Raw genomic sequence first — 22,982 nt, forward strand, 5'->3', positions numbered from 1 at the left:
TGGCTGATTTATTTACACATTTCGGAAATTCGTCCGGATTTAGGAATCCATGTGGAAATTCCGTCCGTTTTCGTGCTTGAAAAATTCTCTATCTTTCCGCTACGATTTGGTCAAATCAGGACGGATTCATGGCAATGTATTCAAATGAATCAAACCATGATGGAACATCAAAATCTTAGTTGTTTCAGACTGATTTTCTTCGTCTTTTTGTCTTCTGTACCTCCTTCGCAGTATAAGGACTAAAGCGAGAGTCAAATTAGCCAATAATCTTTTTTTAGAACTTATCCTCATCAACGCTAATGGATTTATTTGGAAACTTTGCCTTAAAGCGTAACGATTTCTGGGCCGTCGTTCGAAAAGATACGGACGGATTTCCGCATGCTGTTTCGCAATATAAAAAAATTGCATATTGATCTGGAATTCCATATAGGATAAAGACTTCTTATAACTAATAAAACTAGCAATCCGATGTTATATGTGGACTTGAAGAAATATAGTCTAGCGTTAAAATTTCTGGCATATATTAATGATATTTCAGACTTATTTTAATAAAAACAAAATGATATTGTCATTTTCATAACACACTTGAAATGCTTATGCTGATTCCTATTGCCCCCTTGCATCAATCGACAACAGTGAAATCCATTTTGCAATAGTAGCCTACTAGCAGTATTGCCAGATGTTTGATTAAACTTGTGCAGCCATAAAAATGAAAATGCACCGATATCGCCCATTTTATAGTGAAAGTGAGCCAAATGAATGACCCCCCCCCCACCACAAGTGTCAATTTGAAACATTCAGTGCGCAACCGCCTCAAAAAATGTCCAATTGGTGCTAACGTGCCCCATTTGGCAACCCTCAAGTACCAGTATTTGTATGTTCTTATTTATGTTACCGTTAGGTGCCCACAGATCTGATCATTACTAGGGGGTCAAGTGATTTTTCCCAAAAATGAGGAGATAAAAATAGGGAGAGTTTACATTTAGGCTACTTTCGATTTTTTAAATCATTTTTTCAACCCACACTAACTGTAAATCGAATCATGCATAAACTATTTAACTTGTATTAATAGTGTTTTTGTAATTACCTAACCGTGCACCGTATAGTTTGAATTCTTCAAACGTTCCTCTGTTTTTAAACCGTACATAATTATTGTCGTTTTTCAACATCTTAGAATATTAAGACCGTTAAGTATAATTATTATTTTTAACATCATATTGTCGCTGTTACGCCTAATTTTCATGTCTGATATTTTTACACTTCTAAGATAATTCACATGATAATTTCCCAACATTATTTAAAAACGGTGAAAGACTGCTAAAACACAAGGGCGGTTGAATTTGAATGAGAAGTATTTTTAAAGAACTTTCTGTTCGTTTTAAGTTATAATGTCGCTCCTTACTTTCAGTTGAAAAAAAATTGTCATTTTATTCAACTAAAATATAAAAAAAATAATGTCTCATTCCAGCGATCATCATATGCACTCAGGAAAACTGCTTAACCTTGAAATTACTATTATACGTAATGGGTTCTGTATGATTAGTTTATAATTATAAAGTATTAGCGTAATCGTTACACCGTGAATCGTATTGGTGTGATTGGACTAAACGTCACAAAAAATGTATCTTTTAAGTATACTTATATGGTGGTCCTTTCATTTTAAATGGAGTGAAACCAATTAAGGACCGGTAAATTTTGTTCTTATTTAACTGAGGTAATTATAATGGTTAGCTGACTAATGAGTACCATATATAGGTGGTGTAACCTAAGGCGTGTCACTAGGTGTAATTTAATTCATGTTTAGTTTGTACATTAATTTCCAGGTGTAAAAATTATTATTTTCAGATTAAAAGATTGTTTGCGATCTATTGAAGCTAGATGTTGAAGCCATACGCTTTTCCTGGATCAATTTTGAAAGTCGTTTTTAACTGCTTTCTAAGCTTTACAATCCAGCTAGAAACCTCGTTCAGGAAACTAATCATTTAGGAGTTATCCCTTCACTTGATCTTAAATCACTGTATATTCTTTTATGTGCATGTTTTCCTTTTTCTCAGCTCCGTGGTGGTCTCCTCCAGCCCCTAAATCACAGTTTATGTAATTATCCAGTAAGTTTACCGCAGATGATTTCTGGCTCTTCATTCTCGGTGCGAACAAAAAGCTCATCCCCCTCATTTGTGCACTTATTGTCCACTTATTGGTTGAGCCGGCCAAGTGGTTTTGTCAGTAATTGTTCCGTAGGTGATTATTCTTTGTCTACCCGTGAAAAGATATAATGCCGCTTATGTTTATAGGCTCTCTGGAGCACTCGCACCTCGGTCCGGGTTTTTATAATGGGTGAGATAGGGAAAGATCATACTGCTAATTATATAAACTGTGCCCTAAATGTTCCACTGTCTTTTACCTCTGATCAAAATAATTATTATCTTCGTAATACAAAAAATCCTATTCAAGTTCCTTTTACTCCTTCTTTAGTTAACTGGGGATGAGTTGCACGAGGGTTGATTTCCACGTGGGTTCTGTTAAACGAGGGATCGGTTCCACGGATTCGGTTTTACGGGGGGTTCAGTTAAATGGGTTGAGTTGCACGGGGTTTCAGTTACACGAAGGTTCAGTTGCACGGTGTTCAGTTGCACGAGGGTTCAGTTGCACGGGAGTTCAGCTGCACGGGGGTTTCGTTATAGGGGTCCAGTTTCAATGGAACTCTCATTTTGACACATCCAGGACACACCCTTTTTGGACACACCAAACTTTGCCCCCTTTTCCAATGACAAATCCTGCATTTTAAAAACTGGCAAATTGCATAATCTTCATTCCTTGTCCCGGAGGCTCTGAGGGGCTTGGCATACCTAGAGGTATAATTGTTAGACCTTTTGACTTTATTGAACGAAAGTTCTTTTCAAATTTTCTATCAGTGTTGAGGAGGGAACATAAAACGGCAAGGGGTCTGGTTGCCCTCCGATTACTTTTTGACTTTCCCCTTAACATGTCCTAAAAGTTTTAACTTAATACTCCTCGGCCGTTACTTAGATATTGTTGATACGCCCCTTTGACCATCAGTGCATATAGTTTGTTTTGGTTTTGTCCGATATCCCCCTCAACATTTCATGGAAGTTTCATCTTAATACTCTAAGCCTTTTCTGGAAACCTAGAAAAGGTCAAACGTGCCATTTTTTCCCAATTACGAACCTTATATATAAACAACGGGCAACTTGCATGACTTACAACCATTGTCCTGAGGTATGTGGGGGGCATGGCATCCCCGGAGGCTTAGCTATTAGTTACCCTTTTAAATCTCAATTATTGCCGAGGGGAAGGGGCAAGGCTAAATCCAGGATTTTTGTTGGGGTGATATGTTGTTTCGGGGGGGGGGGGGTCACAAAAACTTTGAAAATGCATAACAAATTTGTTTACATGCATATGCTACTTTATAATAGGCGGAAAAAAAATTCGGGGGGGGGGGTTAACACCCGGTAGCCCCCTGGATGAGACTTTAAGAGGGACATTTAAAAAGGGCAAGGTGAGTCTTGCCCTTCAATAACTTTTCAACATACCCTTAACTTATCCTGAAAGATTCATTTTAATACCCTCATCCGTTCCTTGAATATTGCTAATACGCCCTTTTGACAACCAGCATAAACATAGTGCGTTTGTATTTTGTTCGACCTCCCTCTCAACATTCTCTTAAAAATTTCACCTTAATACCCTAAGTCTCTTGTGGAAACCCAGGATCAAATATGCCCCTTTTCCCCCCCAAAAAAAAATTTATAAGTAAGCAATGAGCAACTTGCGTAACTTACAACCCTTACCTACGAGGGCTGTGAGGGTTTATTTCAACCCCAGATGCAGAGTTGTTTGACCTTCGGACTGTTTTAACAAAAGGGCTATCTCAAATTTGATCAGATATCACTGAGGAAAAGCAGGCATGGGATGGGAGCTGGGTGCCCTTGGATCGCTTGTGACTCTCTAAAAGGGCACTAGAACTTTCAATTTTCATTCAAATGAGTCCACTCTGAAGTTTATACGCCCATCCCATCTATTTGAAGTGGTCTGAAAAACAAACCAAAAATAAGGCAATGCATTGAAGCCTTGCGGCCTCTGAAAAAATGTCACATCATATGGTGGTCCTTTTCATTTTAAATGGACTGAAACCAATTATGGACTGTAATTTTTGTTCTTGTTCAATTTTGATAATTACAATTGTCAGCTGACTAATGCTTTACCGTATATGGGTGATGTTTTTTTGTAACCTAATGTGTATAACCACTTGTAATTTCATTTACATGTAATTCATTTGCTCGTCTAATAATGCCAAGGTAGCAAAATGGACATAGAGCAAAATGCAACCACACGGAGACTTTGTGGGGATTTATAGATTGTTGTGTAATCATTGTTATATGGAAAATAAATCTATCTATCTATCTATCACTTTCTGTTAGAGCATTGTTTGTAATTTATTGAAGCTAGATAGTACTATACAGAGAAAAAGAGAGCTTGCTTGTAAAAAATTCTGTCGCAAAAAATTTGGTTCTTTTTACTGGCTTAAAATTTCACAAAAAAAAAAACAGTCGGATTTTGCATTCTTTGTATTGGCTCGAATTTGACATAACAATGTATAGATAAGGCGAGGCTATTTTACCTCCCTTTCTTACATACGCTTCATGTATTAGCAGGGTTGCCACTTCGGTCAGTTCCAGGGTTGCCAGTCGGTGAAAAATCACTAGATTTTTGAAAAAAATCACTAAATCAGCACATAAATCACTAGATTATTGACTAGAAATCACTAGAATTATAATATTCTTTATCATTGTAGTAAATAATGGTTTTGTTTTTTTACCATGTTCTATACAGGCGCACCTATAGGAATTTCAATTCAATTTTTTTATTAAAAAAAACATGTCTAAATTACAAATGACCACCTCAAAGAAGATACAAAAAAGCACATGCGACGGGGTTGGAAGGGGGTAAAATTACCCCCTAGATGTGGAAAAATACCTTTAGATTGAAATTATTTTTTTTTCTCAAGCGAAAATTACCCTTGAAATTTTGAAAAATGCCTTTTTGCATCTTTATGCAGAGAATAGACTAAAATCCTTCCTTCCTCCCTATATTTTACCGAATTGGTACCCTTGACTTGGTTCTAGGCGTTTACCCCCGGAAAATACCCCCCCCCGCAGTGGACCCCCCCCCCCCACGGAAAACATCCCCCGGAAAATACCCCCCCCCCCCGGAAAATAACCCTACCGTAGAAATTAAGGCTTTCCAAATTTGAGAATTTTATTTGGGGTTTATTTTTTTTATATCCATAGGGGAAACGAATTTTGGTACTTGTGTAATATGCGCCACTCACTCAAGTTTACGCTGTGTAAAATTCGAGAACACATCAGTTTTTTCGTTGGTTTTTCGTTACCTTAGAAGTAAATTTGGGCTTTAGATTTGCATATTGGGGGGGGGGGGGTAAAGTATAGCGGATCTGCATGCAAAGAGTGTTTGGTACAATTATCCTGGATATTAGATAGATAGATAGAGACGTGTATTTTACAGCCAAATATAGGCCTACGGCCATGAACATAGAAAAAATAACATAAATCAAAGGCACAAATAACATAAACTTTGATCCGCGATCATCATAAAACGCTTAAATGAAACACTACACTAACCTAATAATAGTAATTAATAGGCTACTTGGAAAATTGGTCATTGAAAAAAAAACTCTCAACGCTTGGAAAAAACACTTAAATGAAACATTACATTTACTTTATACTGATTTTTTTTTTTTAAGTTAACAAAATTTCCAGATACCTAGCTATTCTTCTGTAATTTTTTAGTGGCCATACCTAGAAGAATTTGTTTTTTTGACTTCAAACTGTCCAAATACTTTACTCCCCCCCCCCCTTATGTGCAAATATATAGCCCCAATTATATAGTTCCCATCTATTCTGTCACTTGTCTCATGCTAAGATGAAAGAAACTAACGATTAAAACCGGTTTGTTCTCAAATTTTACACAGCGTAAACTTGAGTAAGTGGCGCATAATACACAAGTACCAAAATTCCTTCCCCCTACGGAAATGAAAAAAAAAAATCTCAAATTTAGAAAGCCTTATTTTCCACGGGGGGGGGAGGGGGTATTTTCCGCGGAGGGGGGTATTTTCCGGGGGTAAACGCCAGCCACCCCTTGGCTTATATCCCGATCACTGAAAACTGGTTATCGGTGATATAATCGAAATATTTGCTTTTTCTTTTTAGCTTTTTTCCTTGTCGATCCAGAACCCCAGTTCCCCCCCCCCCCCCCACCAAAAAATAGAAACTATTTTTTTTGTTTATTCTTGTTGAGCTTGTATAATTACTGGGACACCAGCGACAATTTTGAAAATGACTTTTTTATATTTCCATGGGGAAAAGGTGTCCCACACTTCACAAATTTCGATAAGCATCTGTTTTATTGCTTCTTGAATTAAAAAAAGAGGAACTTTTTAATTATACGGAACACACCCAAGAAGTGAAGTTATGTTAATCCTAATGAAATATGCCAAAAAATGCCGAAAATATAAAACTTTAATTTATATAATAATATAATTTGGTCTATATATTTTCAAATTAAGGGGTGTTGGGTAAAGTAACCAAACTTAACGTTACCCCCCCCCCCCCTTTAATGTGCAAAAATTTAGCCCAAGTTAAAATAGTACTTTCGTACTACAGATGTCAACCCTATTTATACTGTTTTTCGCTTAAGAAAAAATATTATAAAAATAAAGCAATGGAAATGAAGCACGCTTTTAACACAGAAGAATAGGACAGTAACCATATCTTTATAGACGATATCTATACCGCCATAAAGATAATATCTTTATGGTGGGTCCTTTTCATTTTAAATAATCTAAAATGAAATTATTTTCCTTTTAAATGGACTGAAACCAATTATGGAGCAGTCATTTTCGTTCTTATTTAATTGAGGTGAATATAATGTTTAGCTGGCTAATGATGTACCATGTATAAGTGGCTAGTTTATTTAGCCTACGGCTTGTAACTATTTATAATTTCATTCATGGTCAATTTCCCTGTTAGTATCCAGATAACAAAATTACTACTTTATATTTAAAATATTATATATTAAATAAATATTTTTTTATATACTTTTTATATTATATAATATAAAAAATATAATAAAAATATAAATATTCCTGTTATATTTATATAAATATAAATATCTCTATTTGAAATACTTTTCCCCGATGTATAGAGCTAGATAGAACTGTCGCATTTTTGACGAAGTAATTTAAATGAATCGCCAAACTGTTTCATTGGTAGTGTACTAATACGAACTTAATGCCTTTTATGGGAAATGCGAAAAAAATTATTACTTAATTTGAGTGTATCCATTAAGATGAGTACGTTTGCTTCACAGATAGATTGAATTGAAATGGATCTCGGGACAGCAATTACATACGGATAGGATATATAGCAAATCTCGAACCAGGACTTAATTTTGCTGAGGTTCGTTTTTAAACTTTCGAAAATGTTTATGAAAAGGAAATTAATACAGGATTGTATCTATGGGACAGGGAAGCTACGGGGTTTGAACCCCTCCCCTTCCAAAAGTATTTCTCGTAGATTGGTTGTAAAAATGCAGGTAAAAAGACAATTTTTCCTAAAAAAAATGTATATATATATATATTTCTTTGACTAGTGAATTTGTCTTAAAATGCTGGTGAAATAGCCCTTAAACCTCCTCCAAACGAAAATTCGTTCAGTGATATCCCCCAAACAACCAAATTCTTTGGTAACTCATCACTCGAACGAAAATTCTGGATACGGCTTATAGAAAATAGGCAGGTTCAAAGGGGTATCGGTGAAGGGGGGTCAAGACCCCATCGAAATCTCCTAATTCTTGGGATTTTCCTCAAAATTTCTTAGATGATTTAGATAAAACACTGTCGATTAAAAGGATTTTATCCCTATTTGAAACTTTATTTATCGTCAAAATTTCTTAAAAATTTTACAAAAATCACTAGTGTTTTGCTATTTGACGAGTTCGTCTTTCCCCTCCCACCCTCCAGAAAAAAATTCTAGTAATAACAGTAATAATAAGAAATATAATTTCAAAATACTAGGCTGGCTTGTCTGCGGAAGGGAAGTGGCTATCCAGTCCTATTTCTTTTTTCAGGTAGGGGCAAGTATTTGAAGAATGTTTTCATGCCCAAAGAATATTTTATTTTTATCGAAGGCTGCACAATTTTTCATTTTAAAGAGAAGGAGGCAAAACCCTCCTCTGCTGTCATTCCCCCTCCCCAACGGGTTTGTCTTTTTTACTTGAACTTTACTTTCTTTATTTGGGAAACAGTTCGGACCAAAAGAGCATAATTGTTAGAGGTTCTGTGATACACCGTGAAAAATGGTTAGTGACAACCCCGTTCATTGGTATCTTTCGATGCGTAATTTAGGGGTAAGTTGTATAAATAGTTGGAAAAAGTAGTATCACTAAAAATAAACAACTAGAGGCTAATTCTGTATTATTAATTCGGTTTTGCTCAAAATCAGCCTTTTCCATGTAGAGTTTAACAACAAACGGAAAAAGGAAGTTGCTAAGTGGTTATTTCCTTTTTTTGTGCATATTCTCTTTCTTTTTGTGCATCGCTAACTAGTCGTGAAATATCTTATCTACAAATTAATGAATTTATCACAGAGGAGGAATAGATAGGGCAGCTTCTCTCCTGTGGGGCTTTCTTTACGGTTTTTTCTTGGAAAATCCTCTAAGATATGTGCAGTCTGCATCATCCGAGTCGGGAAGGTGTCATAACATCTAACCGTCAGGACAAAGACAAAATCCGTCATAACATCGACAAAAAAATCGGTCAGAACCACTAACCGTCGTAACATCTAAAATTTTAAAACTAGTTTTTTTGGGGTTTAGGGGGGAAAAGTTACTTAGGTTAGGTTACGAATTTAATATATGCTATGCTTTACCCCCACCCCCGTGATGTGCAAATATATAGCCAAAATTGGTTTCTAAAATATTATATAATTATTACTATTAATATAAACTTATAAATTTTTGTCGATATTATGACGGTTAGTGGTTCTGACGGTTAGATGTTATGACGTTTAGGGCTTGTGACGGTTAGTCGAAATGGTAGTACCCCCTTCTGGGCCTAAGTATCTGACCACATCCCTCTGGGAAAGCTATCTGATCCATCCTCAAGTTATTCTCTGACTAACTCCTCCCATTTTGACTGTTTACCTCCCTTTTCTTTCTCTATAAATAAGACCAGCGCTAAACAGAAAATAGTCTTGTGTATTAAGGCTATTTTGAGTTATTAGGACAGCAGCAAAGTTATCGGAGTGTTAGAATTGGCTATGTGAAAACTTACACAACCATTGTGAATTCACTTTTTATTAAGAAGGCTCCATGTTCGATTATATAGTTTTGTTTGTAGCGGGCTTCAAATTAAAAACCAAAATAGGGGCGAAGAATCAGCGAAAAATGAACTAAAAATATAAAGCACCAAACAGTTTAAGAAGGCGCGCCTTTCTTTTGGAGGTGGGTTTGAATTTGTATTGTCTCGTCAAATTTAACTAAATAGTTCTGCTTATTTATTTTTTCGGTTCAGTGTTGTAACACTGACGAAAATGTGGTACTGCCTGATGGACTTTGCAATTTTGAAACAAACAAAAGATGCCTTTTCAGCCATGAATAGACCTAAGATGTTGCCCTGGGTTAATGGTGTTTTTATGGCCTTGATGCTTTAATGCTTTAAAGATTTGCTATTAGGCGTATATATCGGCTGGTTGTGGCCTGATATGCGATTTGTAGTCCAAATATACAACACGAGCTTGGTATAACCCCATTCATAATGAGATTTTAATAATGCTGGGATTTAGCTACTGCCATTTTGAGCAAATCAGAAAATTCTACGAATAATCTGATTGGCTCAAATTAGTGCTCAGTAAAATCAAATCGTAAATAGGCCTTATGTAAGATATAAGAATTCGACTCCCTCGGAAGAATTGCCGGTGCTTGTTGGTTATATAATACACAATCGAGAAGTGAAGTTTGGTTAGTGCTAATGAAATGAAACAAAATATGATAAAAATATAATAGTTTAGAAACAATTTTGTGCTATATATTTGCACACTAGGGGGTGGGGGGGGGGGGGGGGTAAAGCATAGCATATTAAATATGTAACCTAACCTAACCAAAATACCAACTAAATATTTAATTAAATTATATAGCTATAATGTATTTTCTAAAGCGAGCCAAAGCAATTTTCTGATTAAAGAAGTTGCTTGACCAGTTTCTTGTGTCATGTTCGCATCATTCACGATCGACATTCTCGAGTGTGTATTATATAACCGCCAAGGGCTGTTTTTTATGATTTGACTGAACTATCAACGGTTCGTGGTAACGAACTGTAAGTATTGAACCGATGCGGCTCAATAGTAACCGAAACTCTAAGAAGCAGTCTTGATAACAATAGACACATCAAAAAAATCATTTTGATGCTTATTCAAAATATGTAAAATTCGTCAAATTTAATGGTACCTATCAAAAGCTACGAGCCTGAGCAAATTTACCCAATTTTTCAAAAGGGAGGAAACACCCCCAGAAAATCAAATGATCTGAATGAAAATCGCTCCATCAGATTCAGCATACTAGAGAACCCTACTGTAGAGCTTTTAAGCTCCTATGTACAAAAATGTGGAATGTTTGTGTATTTTTCGCCAGAAGAAAGATCACGGATGTGTATTTATTTTTTGTTTTTTCCCCCGCAAGGGGTGATAATGTCGAACCACTGATCGTAGAAGTTCGGGTAGGGGCTCATTAGATCGGAAATAAAAAGTTTTTAGTGCCCTTTTTAAGTGACCAAAAATATGGTCACTGGGGGGGGGGAGGATTACGTGATAGGATCTTTTTATGGGGGAAGGGAATTTTCCATGGAGGGGGAGCAGGATTTCCCAAAACAATGATATATATATATATATATATATATATATATATATATATATATATATATATATATATATATATATATATATATATATATATATATATATATATATATATATATATATATATATATATATATATATATATATATATATATATATATATATATATATATATATATATATATATATATATATATATATATATATATACATATATATATATATCAGCATACCCAGCGTCTTGATGCAACCTATACAACCTATTGTAAAATACTTGATAACTTCAATTCAAAATCAACGGATATATATATATATATATATATATATATATATATATATATATATATATATATATATATATATATATATATATATATATATATATATATATATATATATATATAAATATATATATATATATATATATATATATATATATATATATATATATATATATATATATATATATATATATATATATATATATATATATATATTTATATTTATATATATATATATATTTAACTGAAATTAAGCAGCAACATTAAAACTTAAAACGTACAGAAATTATTACGTATATGAGGGGGGTCGCCCCCTCTTTAATATCTCGCTCTTTGTGCTAAAGTTTGTTTTAGTACTTTTAAAAGAGCTATTTATTCTAATCAAACCCCCTTTGTGATTCAGGGGTCATTCGTAAAGAATTGGGACACAGTTTGAAGAATAATATGACTTTTCACCTTAATCTAGGTGAAAATTTGAAAATTTTCACCTTAATCTAAGTTCAGGATTGAAAAGTATTGAATCAGACACGTTTAAGGTTTTTGCCAGTATTGATCTTTTTCCGGAAGTTTTCCTAAGAGAAGGGAAAATGAATTGCATTCCATGAGACTGGGAAAAGGGAAAAAAGCAATTCTTTGACAAAGGAGATTATTCGGAATAGGAGTGTTCTCCAGCAACGTTTATTCGAAATGAGGGAAGTATTGTGCTGTTTATTGCAGACAAAGGAATTCTGTGAATAAAATGCCGGGCTCCTGAGCATGGGTGATTGGTATATCCTTTTCTCGAGTGGACAGTATCTAAGAAAAAGATTTTTTGGAAGAAAAAAATATTTAGAGCTTTTCTATATCGATGATGTCACGTCTAAAGGTTGTATCTGACGTTTTCATACTCTTGCCAAAAATCTTGCATCTTGCCAGATATTTGCCGAAACCATTTGCTAACTACACTCGAAGGGAGGGTCAACAGGGTAATGTTGAGCATGAGGATGTAAGTGTGATTGAGGATACACCTGTTAATCCTCCCTTTGAGAACAGCTTAGCAAATGATTTTTGTCAGTCATCTCATGCGTGTGAAAATGTCAGATAGCACCTTTTGGTGTGACAGTAATAAAATGTGTTGTGATCTTCACAGGGGCAGGATTACCCCTTGCGTCCTCTGGGCCCTTCTCCTCTTATGCCTAATATTATATATGAAACTCCTACTTTAGACAATGAGCATTTTAATGCCTGAAGTTCTAATTCTAGGCGATAGAATTGTTTTATCTATTTATCAAGTTGCAGATAGATGTCATAGTAGGACTGTATCCGTGATTTTTCTTCGGAGGGGGATATTTTTGAGTTGGAGGGGGCTACATGAAGAACTTTAAAAAACACAACAAAGTTTGTTTGTATCCATTTCTGTTAGTTTTTTAAGAGTCGGAAAAACATTTCGGGGGGGGGGGGGGTCAAACCCCTAAGCGCTTTGATGTATCTTGTGTAAGAGATAGTGACACCCGATTTCCCTCAGAAAAGCATGATTACTAAATATAGTGGACGTCACTTTTTGGGGCATAATAGGGATAATTTCCTGGAAAAAAGAATGAGATCCATATTTATTATGGAGTGTATAGGTATACGAGTACCCCAGGTTGGGTACCCAACCCCAGGTTGGGGCGGAAGGAAATTATAAAAAAGATGTTAAATATTTGGAGATTTATGAGGATCTAACCGAAGTGGAATCTTGTCTTTGGTTTGAGATGCAGACGCTGAGAGTAGTTGCCAGCATCCTCAAAGAAATAGTTATTATATTTTTCGACCATGCTGAACAAAATGGCTATCTCAAATTTTTCTTTTTATTAGTTGGGTCTATTTATGCACGGGAATACAAATTCCTTTACCGAGTCATGAAGTTCCAAAGGTATTTCACCAATAATAGGCTGAATTCCAGGGGGGGCTTACCTGGTTTAATTGGCACTTTTAATGCACTTTTCTCTGCTTCTACCTATAGGGGATTGGGTCCAATTTTGTATGCTGAAGTGTTTTCTGTGGAGAACGGGCAAAGCAAAATAAGTAAGTTATGTGTACAATTCGGTTATATTTTGAATGGGAGAAGCTTCTTTTGCCCCCCTCTCCCCCCAAAAAAGACTAATGTGGGAATTAGAAGACGAGCCGGGACAAATTGGAACTCGAACCCCTCCCGCGCCTGCTTGAGTGAATTTGTTTTCGTGTCTCGGGTGGTGTTGAAACATACATAAATATTCAGTATAACTTATTTAATTCTTTAATTAAGCAATATAGGCGAGGCGTAAAACTGACTAAGTTGCAACAATTCCAAATATGTTTTTAACTTTATGCCAATGAGTTTGTAATGTAAAATCAAATGCAAATAAACATCAAGTGCTAGAATAACGAGCATGAGACTAAGCTCATTAAACCGACTGATAAAAGGGCTAGCTGCTAAAAGGCGCCTTTACGAAAAAAAAAAAAAAAAAAAAAAAAAAAAAAAAAAAAACAATTAAGGCTTGTCTTTGCAAAACAAAACCTGAAAGTTTAGCCTTTCAAGTGCCCCTAGATTGATTCATTTAATGTTATTACTATTTACCAATAAATCAAAGAAACATGTTTGACTTTTTATGGTATATTGATCTGTATTTTCAGTTATTATGCTATTAAATATTATATTTATGTAGTATTTATAATTATATTATATATTGAGCTATATTATATTAATATAACTCAATATTAAACTGTTTCTAGCCGTCCTAGTCGAGTGGCTAGTACGCTGGACTTGAAATCTTTGTTCCGCGAGGATGGGAGCTCAAGTCTTAGCACCGCTGGTTATTTTGGGTCGGGGGTCAGTAGCGTGTAACCTCAGCCAGAGTCGACCCAGCTCTAAATTGGTACCTGAAGAAATCCGGGGAAGGTAAACAGGAAGGGTGTACGAAATCACAGGATGGTTGACCCCCGATATTGAGTATATTATAGTTTTGAATTTTAATTTTTAAAGCATGATGAAGGCGTCCACGTTTTTTTTTTTTTTATTATCATAGCCAATCTTTTTTCGGACATAATTTACTTTAAATATTTAAAGGTAAGTAGTTCAGCTGGGTGAATAAATCTTAGAGATTTTCTGGGTTGACATTAGACCTGATTAAAGAAACTTTCGTTCGCCTAGCTTAACTACATTATTAATTATTAAGGAAATTTTTTTCCGGCAAGCGATTGTTTGCCATAGCTCTGAATCTTAAGGTTACATATTTTTAGACTCAGATACTTAAGGGTTTTAAGTGCCCCTGGAAGTAGAACCATTTTTCAACTTCCAGATGTGCTCATTTTTATAAGCATCTTTCCCCCCTAGAAGTTTGTAATTTTGGAACAAAACATTTTTGTGTGAAGGAAAAGTAGGTTCAAACCTCTTGCTGAATTAGTCTAAAAATAGGTCTTTTTCAGCGTCATTAGAAAAAGTTGTATTGTGGTTTGCCAAGTGTCCCCGTTTTAAGCTCATTAAATTTTTTAAGTACCACTGATAAAAGCTGTATTTTTAAGCGTAAAAAAATCACTGCTTCTCATGCGTAAAAGTGATTTTCCCTGTTCCTCAAGATCCTCATCTTCTTATTACCGTCAACTATAATTACCACGACGGTAATTCTCCCATCTGAGATTTTTGGCTATGAAGATTCCGAATTTAACTTCGCAGTTGCATTTTAGAAATGCAAAATTAAAATGGTCCGTAATTGATTTGAAGAGCTTTTATTGACTCTAATTTGTTCCCAGTCATTCTCCACCAATACTAGGTTTTCAGAACTTTTGCGAAATTCCTGCTACAGACAGAAGAAACTGCTGTTCCCAGTTTCATCATTTCGAATTTTAATAAATTATGCCTTAACTCTTGATTCTGATTGACCACTCACAAATTTTATGCTCCAAAGTTAAACAATGTTAAATTTGGGAATTACAAACGGCATACATAATTGAGCTGTAGTCGTACGTAGTTTTGATTTGTATCGCCAAGTGTGACTATAATATGATCCGGGGATAAGTCTAACTGTTTACTGAGTGAAAGTCACAAGAGTTGGGTTGCAAAACACAGTGTTTTCTTTAATCTTTCGAAATTGCTCATTTATAAGCAATGCTCTGGATTTTACTGAGAAAGGTTACCGTTTTAGCCCCAAATCTTAGCATTAACAGTGCTATAACTAAGACTCAAACCAGATCAAATGCAGTTCGTTTAATTTTCAGTTTTAAAGTTGTAGTTATTTTCAGTTTTACACTACGGTTTTCTTTTGCAGAGAAGTTCACGTGACAGCGTATCCTGCGAATCTCACACAAAGTCAATAATTTCCTCCAGCCGGGGAATAAGCACTGAAACTCAAACATCACCTGTGTCATCTCCCCATTCGACCCGTAGACATCATCACCATCGTCATGGAAATGGCTCTGGAGAGTGTCAGATCGTTGAAAGACAAAGAAGCAGTCGACGACAATGTCCAAGCTCTGGTTGGCATCGACGAGCTGGAACACAGGTATTAGCTACTTTCACATTGGCTACTTTGGCTAATTATTCCTTGGCTTATTTGGCTATTTATTCCTTGGCTACTTTGCAATTTATTGACTACTTTTGTTACTTATTTCTTGAGGATAAAGCAGTCCCTTGAGAGCCCTGCAGGAGAGGGAACCCATCCCCTGTCTTCGTGTCTGGTTCGTGTTTGGTCCCCGTCTGGGGTGGGAGGACGTCATAAAGAAAGATTTAAAGGAAATGGGAACTTCGTGGGCGGGTGTAAAAAGGCGGGCTTTGAATAGATTGGGGTGAAGGAGGAGCGTGCGTAGCTGTGTTGGCCTCAGGTGGCTTGGTGCTGCGGTGAGTTGGTAGTAGTAGTAGTAGTTGAGAGCCCTGGAGGAGAGGGAACCCATCCCCTGTCTTCGTGTCTGGTTGGAAAGACTTCCTCTCAAAATGTATTTTGAGCTTTTCACTTTTTTTTTATAATAAAAGGTCTTTGGAAACTTGATGAGAAATAGTTCGAAGCTCGTGACTGTGTATAAATCACTTTTCATTGATAACTCCATTAGTTATTTCTTGATTTTAAGAGTTTTCAAGGAAAAAATTAGGGTATCAGAACCCTAAGACGAGCAGAAATAAAGTCATATATCAATTTCGTGTTATAACCAGTAGGAGTTATTGTTAATGAATAAATGAAATTTAAAACAAACTATAAATTCAAATGAATAATCAAATAAATAATAACACAGGTAACAGGAACTATTATGCTGGATTAAGTAAACCCTAAAACGAGCGGGGCTTAAGGGAGAGTAGCCACACTCCTGTTGCAAAACGTTTAGCGAGATCGAGGTAAAACATCTTTTGCCTCCATCCCCTCTGCCTCCTCTATTCAGGTCCAAATTATAAGTTCACTTGCCCTCCCCCCAGAACTATTGATAGTTTCAACTTAGTACCGCAACCAATTCCCGATATATTGCAGATGCGTTATTTTGATAACCTGGTACTATACATAGTAACTTTTGATTTACCTCCACACTTTAAGACATGCATATACTCTTGTTCCCATAGAGGTTTCTATAGTGCAAAAATGTTTGGGTAGTTTTTGCCATAACATTTTTAGCCGCTCCCACCCCCTGACACAAATTTGAAGCCCTATTGGCGTCCCCGAGATTATGCCGATCTGGTATTTAGATAACCTGAATACGTACGAATCTTTACATTTGTTTCTGCTTGATTCCTTATTGTAATAATTGCAGGTCCACTGACTCACTTTGACCCTGTAGATTTCAACTCGATCTCCCAAGCGGCTCTTGAGGTACTACGGATACCCTATTTTGTTAACCTGGCTATGTGTAATGTCTTTCAATTTACATTGCTAGTTCACCGTGAATAGATTCTATTCCTACAGGGTGTAAATTTCCAAAATTCTGGACTGTTTCGTGACAAAATATACCAGCCCTTCTGTGACCCTTCCTCAGGTTTAAGTTCAAGATCCACATGATTCCCCAACCCCTCCAAAAAATACTCCTTGAAAGGTTCAACTCCATCCTTTGAGCCGTCTCCGAGATATTGTGGTGTTTTGATCACCTGGATGCGCATACTGCCTTTTGATTTAGCTCTATCCTCTCCTCCCAAATCATAATTCCACTTGCCCCTCTCCCTCAAGAATCACTTAAAGTTTCCCCTTGATACCGCCAAATGGCGGAAATGTAATTTTGATAACCTTGCAACTTGTGTTGTATTTTGATTTACCTCTCTACTTGATCGTGTATAGATTACATGTTCCATAGGAGCTCATTTGTGTTGTAGTTTGAGAGATTGGGGAGAGCTTTCGGGGAGTGTAACTTATCCAATTTACGTTTTGGTGGATTAGAGGAAAATTAGCCCCTTTCCCCTCCCCCAGTACGAAATTCTACCCAGGTTTGTACCCTTCCTCTCCCTAACGATGCCTGAAAGTTTTAACTGCAATCCCAAGCCGTTACCGAGTTTGTGCAGATATGCTATTTCAATTAGCTCGATACGTAGTTTCGTTCGATTTACCTGTACCCACGGCTATATACAGGATTTTTTTTGGGGGGGGGGGAGGGGGAGTGTTGCAAACAAATTTTTTAGAAAAAGCATCAAAAATGTAGTTTTGTGCATTTTATTACGTTTTTACGAGACGGACAAACATTTTTTTTGGGTGGAGGGGGGGGGGGTAAACCCCCAACCCCCTCCACTGAATACGGCCTTGTTGCTACCTCCTCCTCAAAGTCAAAATTTACTTGAGGTCCTCGGGATCCCCCCACCTCCCCTTCAACTTCCCCTGAATGTTTTAACTCGATCTACGAAGTCATTCTCGAGACATCGATAATTTGAAAACATGGTTGCATACAACGTCTTTTAGGTTTAATCAGGTACTTGCCTCATTTCCAAAACAAACTTTTTGGAAGATCTTGGTGTAGCAACCGATCACTAAGAGATCATATCTGATCGGACAACCAAGACCAAACCTTGCCACCTTTTCTACTAAAACCTATTTCCGAACTTCGAGTATTTTTTTAATTCTAGGCCATTATGCCTGGGACTGTGGGTGCTTCGACCCTGTACATCGACGTGTGGCTCCTGAACAAAATCGCTACCTTAAAATTTTGGTCAGTTATCTTTCGGGTTACGGGCTAGTAGAAAAAGGTAAGGGAGAGAGGCTGGTTGTCATCCAATTACTTTCGACCCTTAAAAAGGGAAAGAGTCAATAGGAAAAAAATGACCCATTTATTTCTCTTTTGTTTTGCTTTGTTTTTTTTTGTTTTTTTTTTTTATGGGGAGGGTGGCTGCTAGTTTCAAATTGATCAGACAAAGAGTATTTTTCCCATTTCCCTCAGCCCCTCCTCCTCACCCACCTCCCATAAAAAAATATGGGTACTACTGTACTAAACGCACTCTTTTATATAGTGCTAGTTTGGTTAATGCTAATGAAATAAAATAAAATAGGATGAATATATAATACTTTAGAAACAAATTTGGGCTATATATTTGCACATTAGGGTGGGGTGGGGTAAAGCATAGCATATATTAAATACGTAACCTAACCTAACCAAGGTACCTTTCCCTCCCCCCTAAACCCAAAAAAACAACAGTTTAAATATAGTTCCCAGAGTGAGAAACCCCTGAATACTTGTTTATGCAACATAAGATAGCGTCAAATCTTTGCTTTTGTCGAGGATGCATCGGGTTTTTTATGACTGGTTTCCCCCACACAGTCACAGTCTGTGACCCCCCACAGTCTTCAGGGCAAGGGCTATAAGTTATGCCCTAGGGTCATATAAGGTTCTTATTGAAATCTTTGTCGTAGAAACTTGAAAACTGGCTCATTCGATTTGAAATTCAAAGGGATAGTACCCTTTTTAATAGTCGAAAGTGATTTGAGGGCAACTAACCCCCCTCTCACGCCCACCTTTTCCCCAAACACATCCAATCAAAATTTTTAGATAGCCATTTTGTTCAACGTAGTTAAAAGTTTTGGAAATTAGGTCTTTAAGGATGACAACCCCTCCCCCTAAAGCCCTCAAGGACAAGAGTTGTAAGTTATGCCCTGGGGGGCATATAAAGTTTTTATTGAAAGCGTTGTCGTAGAAACTTCAAAAGGGCTCATTCAATTGGAAATTAAAAGGGCTAGTGCCTTTTTTAATATTGGAAAGTGATTGGATAGCGACTAACGCCCCTCTCTCGCTCACCATTTTCCAAAAGACATCCAATCAAAATTTTGAGATATCCATCTTGTTCAACGTAGTTGAAAGTTCTGGAAATTAGGTCTTTTAGGATGATAACCCCCCTCGAGCCCTCAATGCAAGGGTTGACAGTTATGCCCTGGGGGCATATAATGTTTTTATTGAAAGCGTTGTCGTAGAAACTTCAAAAGGGCTCATTCAATTGGAAATTGAACGGGCTAGTGCCTTTTTTAATAGTTGAAAGTGATGGGATAGCGACTAACGCCCCTCTCACGCCCACCATTTTCCAAAACATTTCCAATAAAAATTTTGAGATATCCATTTTGTTCAAAGTAGTCGAACGTTCTGAAAATTATGTCTTTTAGGATGATACCCCCCTCAGAGACCTCGGTGCAAGGGTTGTAATTTATGCCCTGGGGGCATATAAGGTTTATATAGAAAGTTGTTGTATAAATCATAGGCAGCGCGATCGCGCTGCCTAAGTAAAGAACAGGGACACTCGAGAACGAAACAAGAAAGGGGGACTAAGTAAAGAGGAGGACACTCCCCAACAACCCTTAGGGCAAGGGTTTTAAGTTATGCCCTGGGGGCATATAAGAACGATGTTGGCACAATGTATTATTTTTTAATTTTTCCTTTAGAGAAGGGCACTTCGTATCGAAGAAGTTGTAGTAGAAACTTCGAAAAGGACTCATTCAATTGGAAATTGGAATGGCTTGTTTCTTTTTAATAGTCTAAAGTGATTGGAAGGCGACTAACACCCCTTCCACGCCCACCATTTCTCGAAACACATCCAATCAAAATTTGAGCAGAAATTAACACAAGTTGGGCGCAAAACCCCTATGCCTTCCCAAGGCCAGAACAAAATTTGCACTGTACTGAAAAAATACAAATAAATGTGCATTGGTAGTTTAATATACATATACTGATATTTAGTAATCAAAATGTTAATATTATTTGATTTATTAAAGTTATAAAAGTAAAAACATTTATATTTTTTTCAGTAAAGTGTAAATTTTGTTCTGGCCTTGGGAAGGCATGGTGTTTTGCGCCCAACTTATGTTAATTTCTGCTCGTTTTGAGTTTGACTCGGTTATTTATTTTAATTTCTGTTCGTTTTGGGTTTCATTTATGTATCGATGCTGATTTGTGGTAGTTTCACGCTTGGTAGACTATTTTATTTTATTTTTGCTCATATTTGTTTAATGGAGTTCTTTACTTCTTTTTGAAATTTAGTGGAAAAAGTTTTTTTAATTAATTAGATAAAAAAGAGAAAATATTTAAAATGTATTTTCTTTTCTGTAAAGTGCATATAATATTCTGGTCTTTAGAAAGCACTTGGGGCGTTAGCCCCACTCCCTTTAATTTCCGCTCGTTTTGAGTTTGACTCGGTTATTTGTTTAATTTTTGTCCGTTTTGGGTTTCATTTATTTATTTGTCGAGATTTATGGTTGTTTTATGCTTGAAAAATTATTTGACTTTATTTCTGCTCGTCTTTGGCTTAACATAGCTCTTTACTTTTCTTGGAAAACTTCTTTTGTGGATAAGGTTTTTTAATTAATTTTTGTTCGTTTTTAATTGATATAATCTTTTAAGTTGGTAAAAAAAATTTTTGTAATCAGGGTTACAGCGGGAGCTAGCAAACTAGTAGGAGATGTTACATAAAAAATAATAAATAGTTTAGAACAAACTCAATAGTAGGAGCAGAAGTAGGGACAGTACTTTTATCGTTATGAGCATACCTGCACAAACAGGGAAGTTCCGTCTAGCTGGAATTGGTCCGATGGATCTCCTTCGGGGAAAAAGTTAGCCTGAAGATACTCTTTTTATTATTTAGCACACATCTCGGGCAACAAAGGCCGCATCAAGGTGGGGTTGGGTTTCAACCATCCTTCGAAAATTTTTGTCCGACTCTTTCAATAGTAGCAAAAGTACATGTATAAAATTTGTTTCCGTTTTATAAAGCTTTTTTTGTTCCCCCTCCTATAAAACTCCTTCCCCCCGCACCAAAAATACTAGATACGGCCTACGGCCTTGCTGGCAACACTCCCATGAGACAAACTTCCATATTTACTCTGTTTGTCATCTTCCTATCCTTCGTATCGAGTGTGAATTTACGGCTTTGAAATGAGTTTAACAAATAAAAAAAAAACTATCAAAAATAATATAGTTAAACTTATAATTTTTATTATTTTGTTTATTTTAAATTGATTGAAAGAAGAATGTGTTATGTGGTATTATTTTTAAGAATAGCACCAGCGCAAATGACTAGTCGTCGATTGCAATCTGGTTTTGCTGATTCACAACATCCAGAACTTCGAGGTCTCAGTTTATTTTTTAAATCTTCTAAGTCAATTTGGGAACCGGGCTAAATGCCATAAATTCTATTTGCCTTTCCATTTGTTGAAAATAGTTGTGTCTCTATGGAACTTGGACATGATTTACTACGAAAAACTTGACAGATAAAAACATTTATTAAATGAAGACTATTGACGTTATTATGATTGTTTTTGGATGGCTTAAAATTAAATATGTTTGCTTGTTTGTTATAAGGAGGACTCACTTAATGTCGAGACCCAGGCCTCAAAGGCCCATTGCTTCCACACCCCTAGAAAACGAAGCTAAAACGCCACTTGTCTAGAATCCGGTAAGCGCGCGAGAAGTGAAGTTTCGTTAATGCTGATGAAATGAAACAAAATAGGATAAAAATATAATTGTCAGAAACAAATTTGGGCTATATATTTGCACATTAGGGGGTGGGGGGATTGTTGTTGGTTAAGCATAGCATATATTAAATACGTAACCTAACCTAACCCAACTTAGGCAAGGCCGTATCCTAGGGGGGGGGTACCTTTTTTGAACCCCCCCCCCCCCCGAAATTTTTGACCGACTCGAAAATAAGTCAAAAATTAGTAAAACCTAGGTAAAAATCAGTAAAATTAGTCGAAAACTGAGTCAAAAATTAGTACTCCCCCCCCCGAAAAAGTAAAAATTAGTAAAACCCCCCTCCCCCCGAAAAAAAATCCTGGGTCCGCCCTTGAACCTAGGTACCTTTTAGTCCGCCTAAACGTAAAATTATCGTAAAATATAAACTCGGTAAGTAGAATTGGTAAAATTGGTAAAATAAGGTAAAATAAGCTACTCCATTGGAAATACAGGGTAAAATTGGTGTTTTAGAGTTGCCTTGTAGCTACAAGACCAGTTGAGCTATTATTTTTAAGTATCACTTACAGCTTTTAATGAAATTTTTTAATGATTCTGATTCGCATGGGCTTAAAAAAGGTAATGCCTCTTCATCTAGAGTTAAAATCAATTTAATTAACTGTCTAGTTTATCCCTTTGGTAATCTTGTGCAATTGTAGTGTGTAGTAGTAATATGTAGTGTAAGTGTAGTGTGTATTAACCATGGCCCAGTAGGGTTTTTAGTGTTAATAAATCATATCATTCTTTTAGGATGGCAATTGAAATTAAAAAAAAAAAAAATCCATAAACAGAGACCTTGCTTTGATTAAAGATACTGGAGATATTCTTATAAACCCAATTTATAATAACTTAAAATTAAAGGATTCAAATA

The 22,982-nt window shown here is 36.1% G+C and overlaps 1 protein-coding gene across 1 annotated transcript in view; it reads left to right on the forward strand.

The window, feature by feature from the left end:
- RhoGAP93B (MyTH4 and RhoGAP_KIAA1688 domain-containing protein RhoGAP93B) overlaps positions 1-22,982 on the forward strand; it is a 232,382-nt gene that overhangs the window by 118,331 nt on the left and 91,069 nt on the right. Inside the window, exon 5 of the mRNA XM_089100012.1 lies at positions 15,493-15,726. Within this exon, the coding sequence (XP_088956138.1) occupies positions 15,493-15,726 (234 nt within the window). The remainder of the gene's footprint in view (positions 1-15,492; positions 15,727-22,982) is intronic.

The sequence above is a fragment of the Artemia sp. Qi Xiang Cuo genome, chromosome 14, assembly GCF_049724085.1.
Source record: "Artemia sp. Qi Xiang Cuo chromosome 14, ASM4972408v1, whole genome shotgun sequence".
In the NCBI taxonomy this organism is placed as follows: Eukaryota; Metazoa; Arthropoda; class Branchiopoda; order Anostraca; family Artemiidae; genus Artemia; species Artemia sp. Qi Xiang Cuo.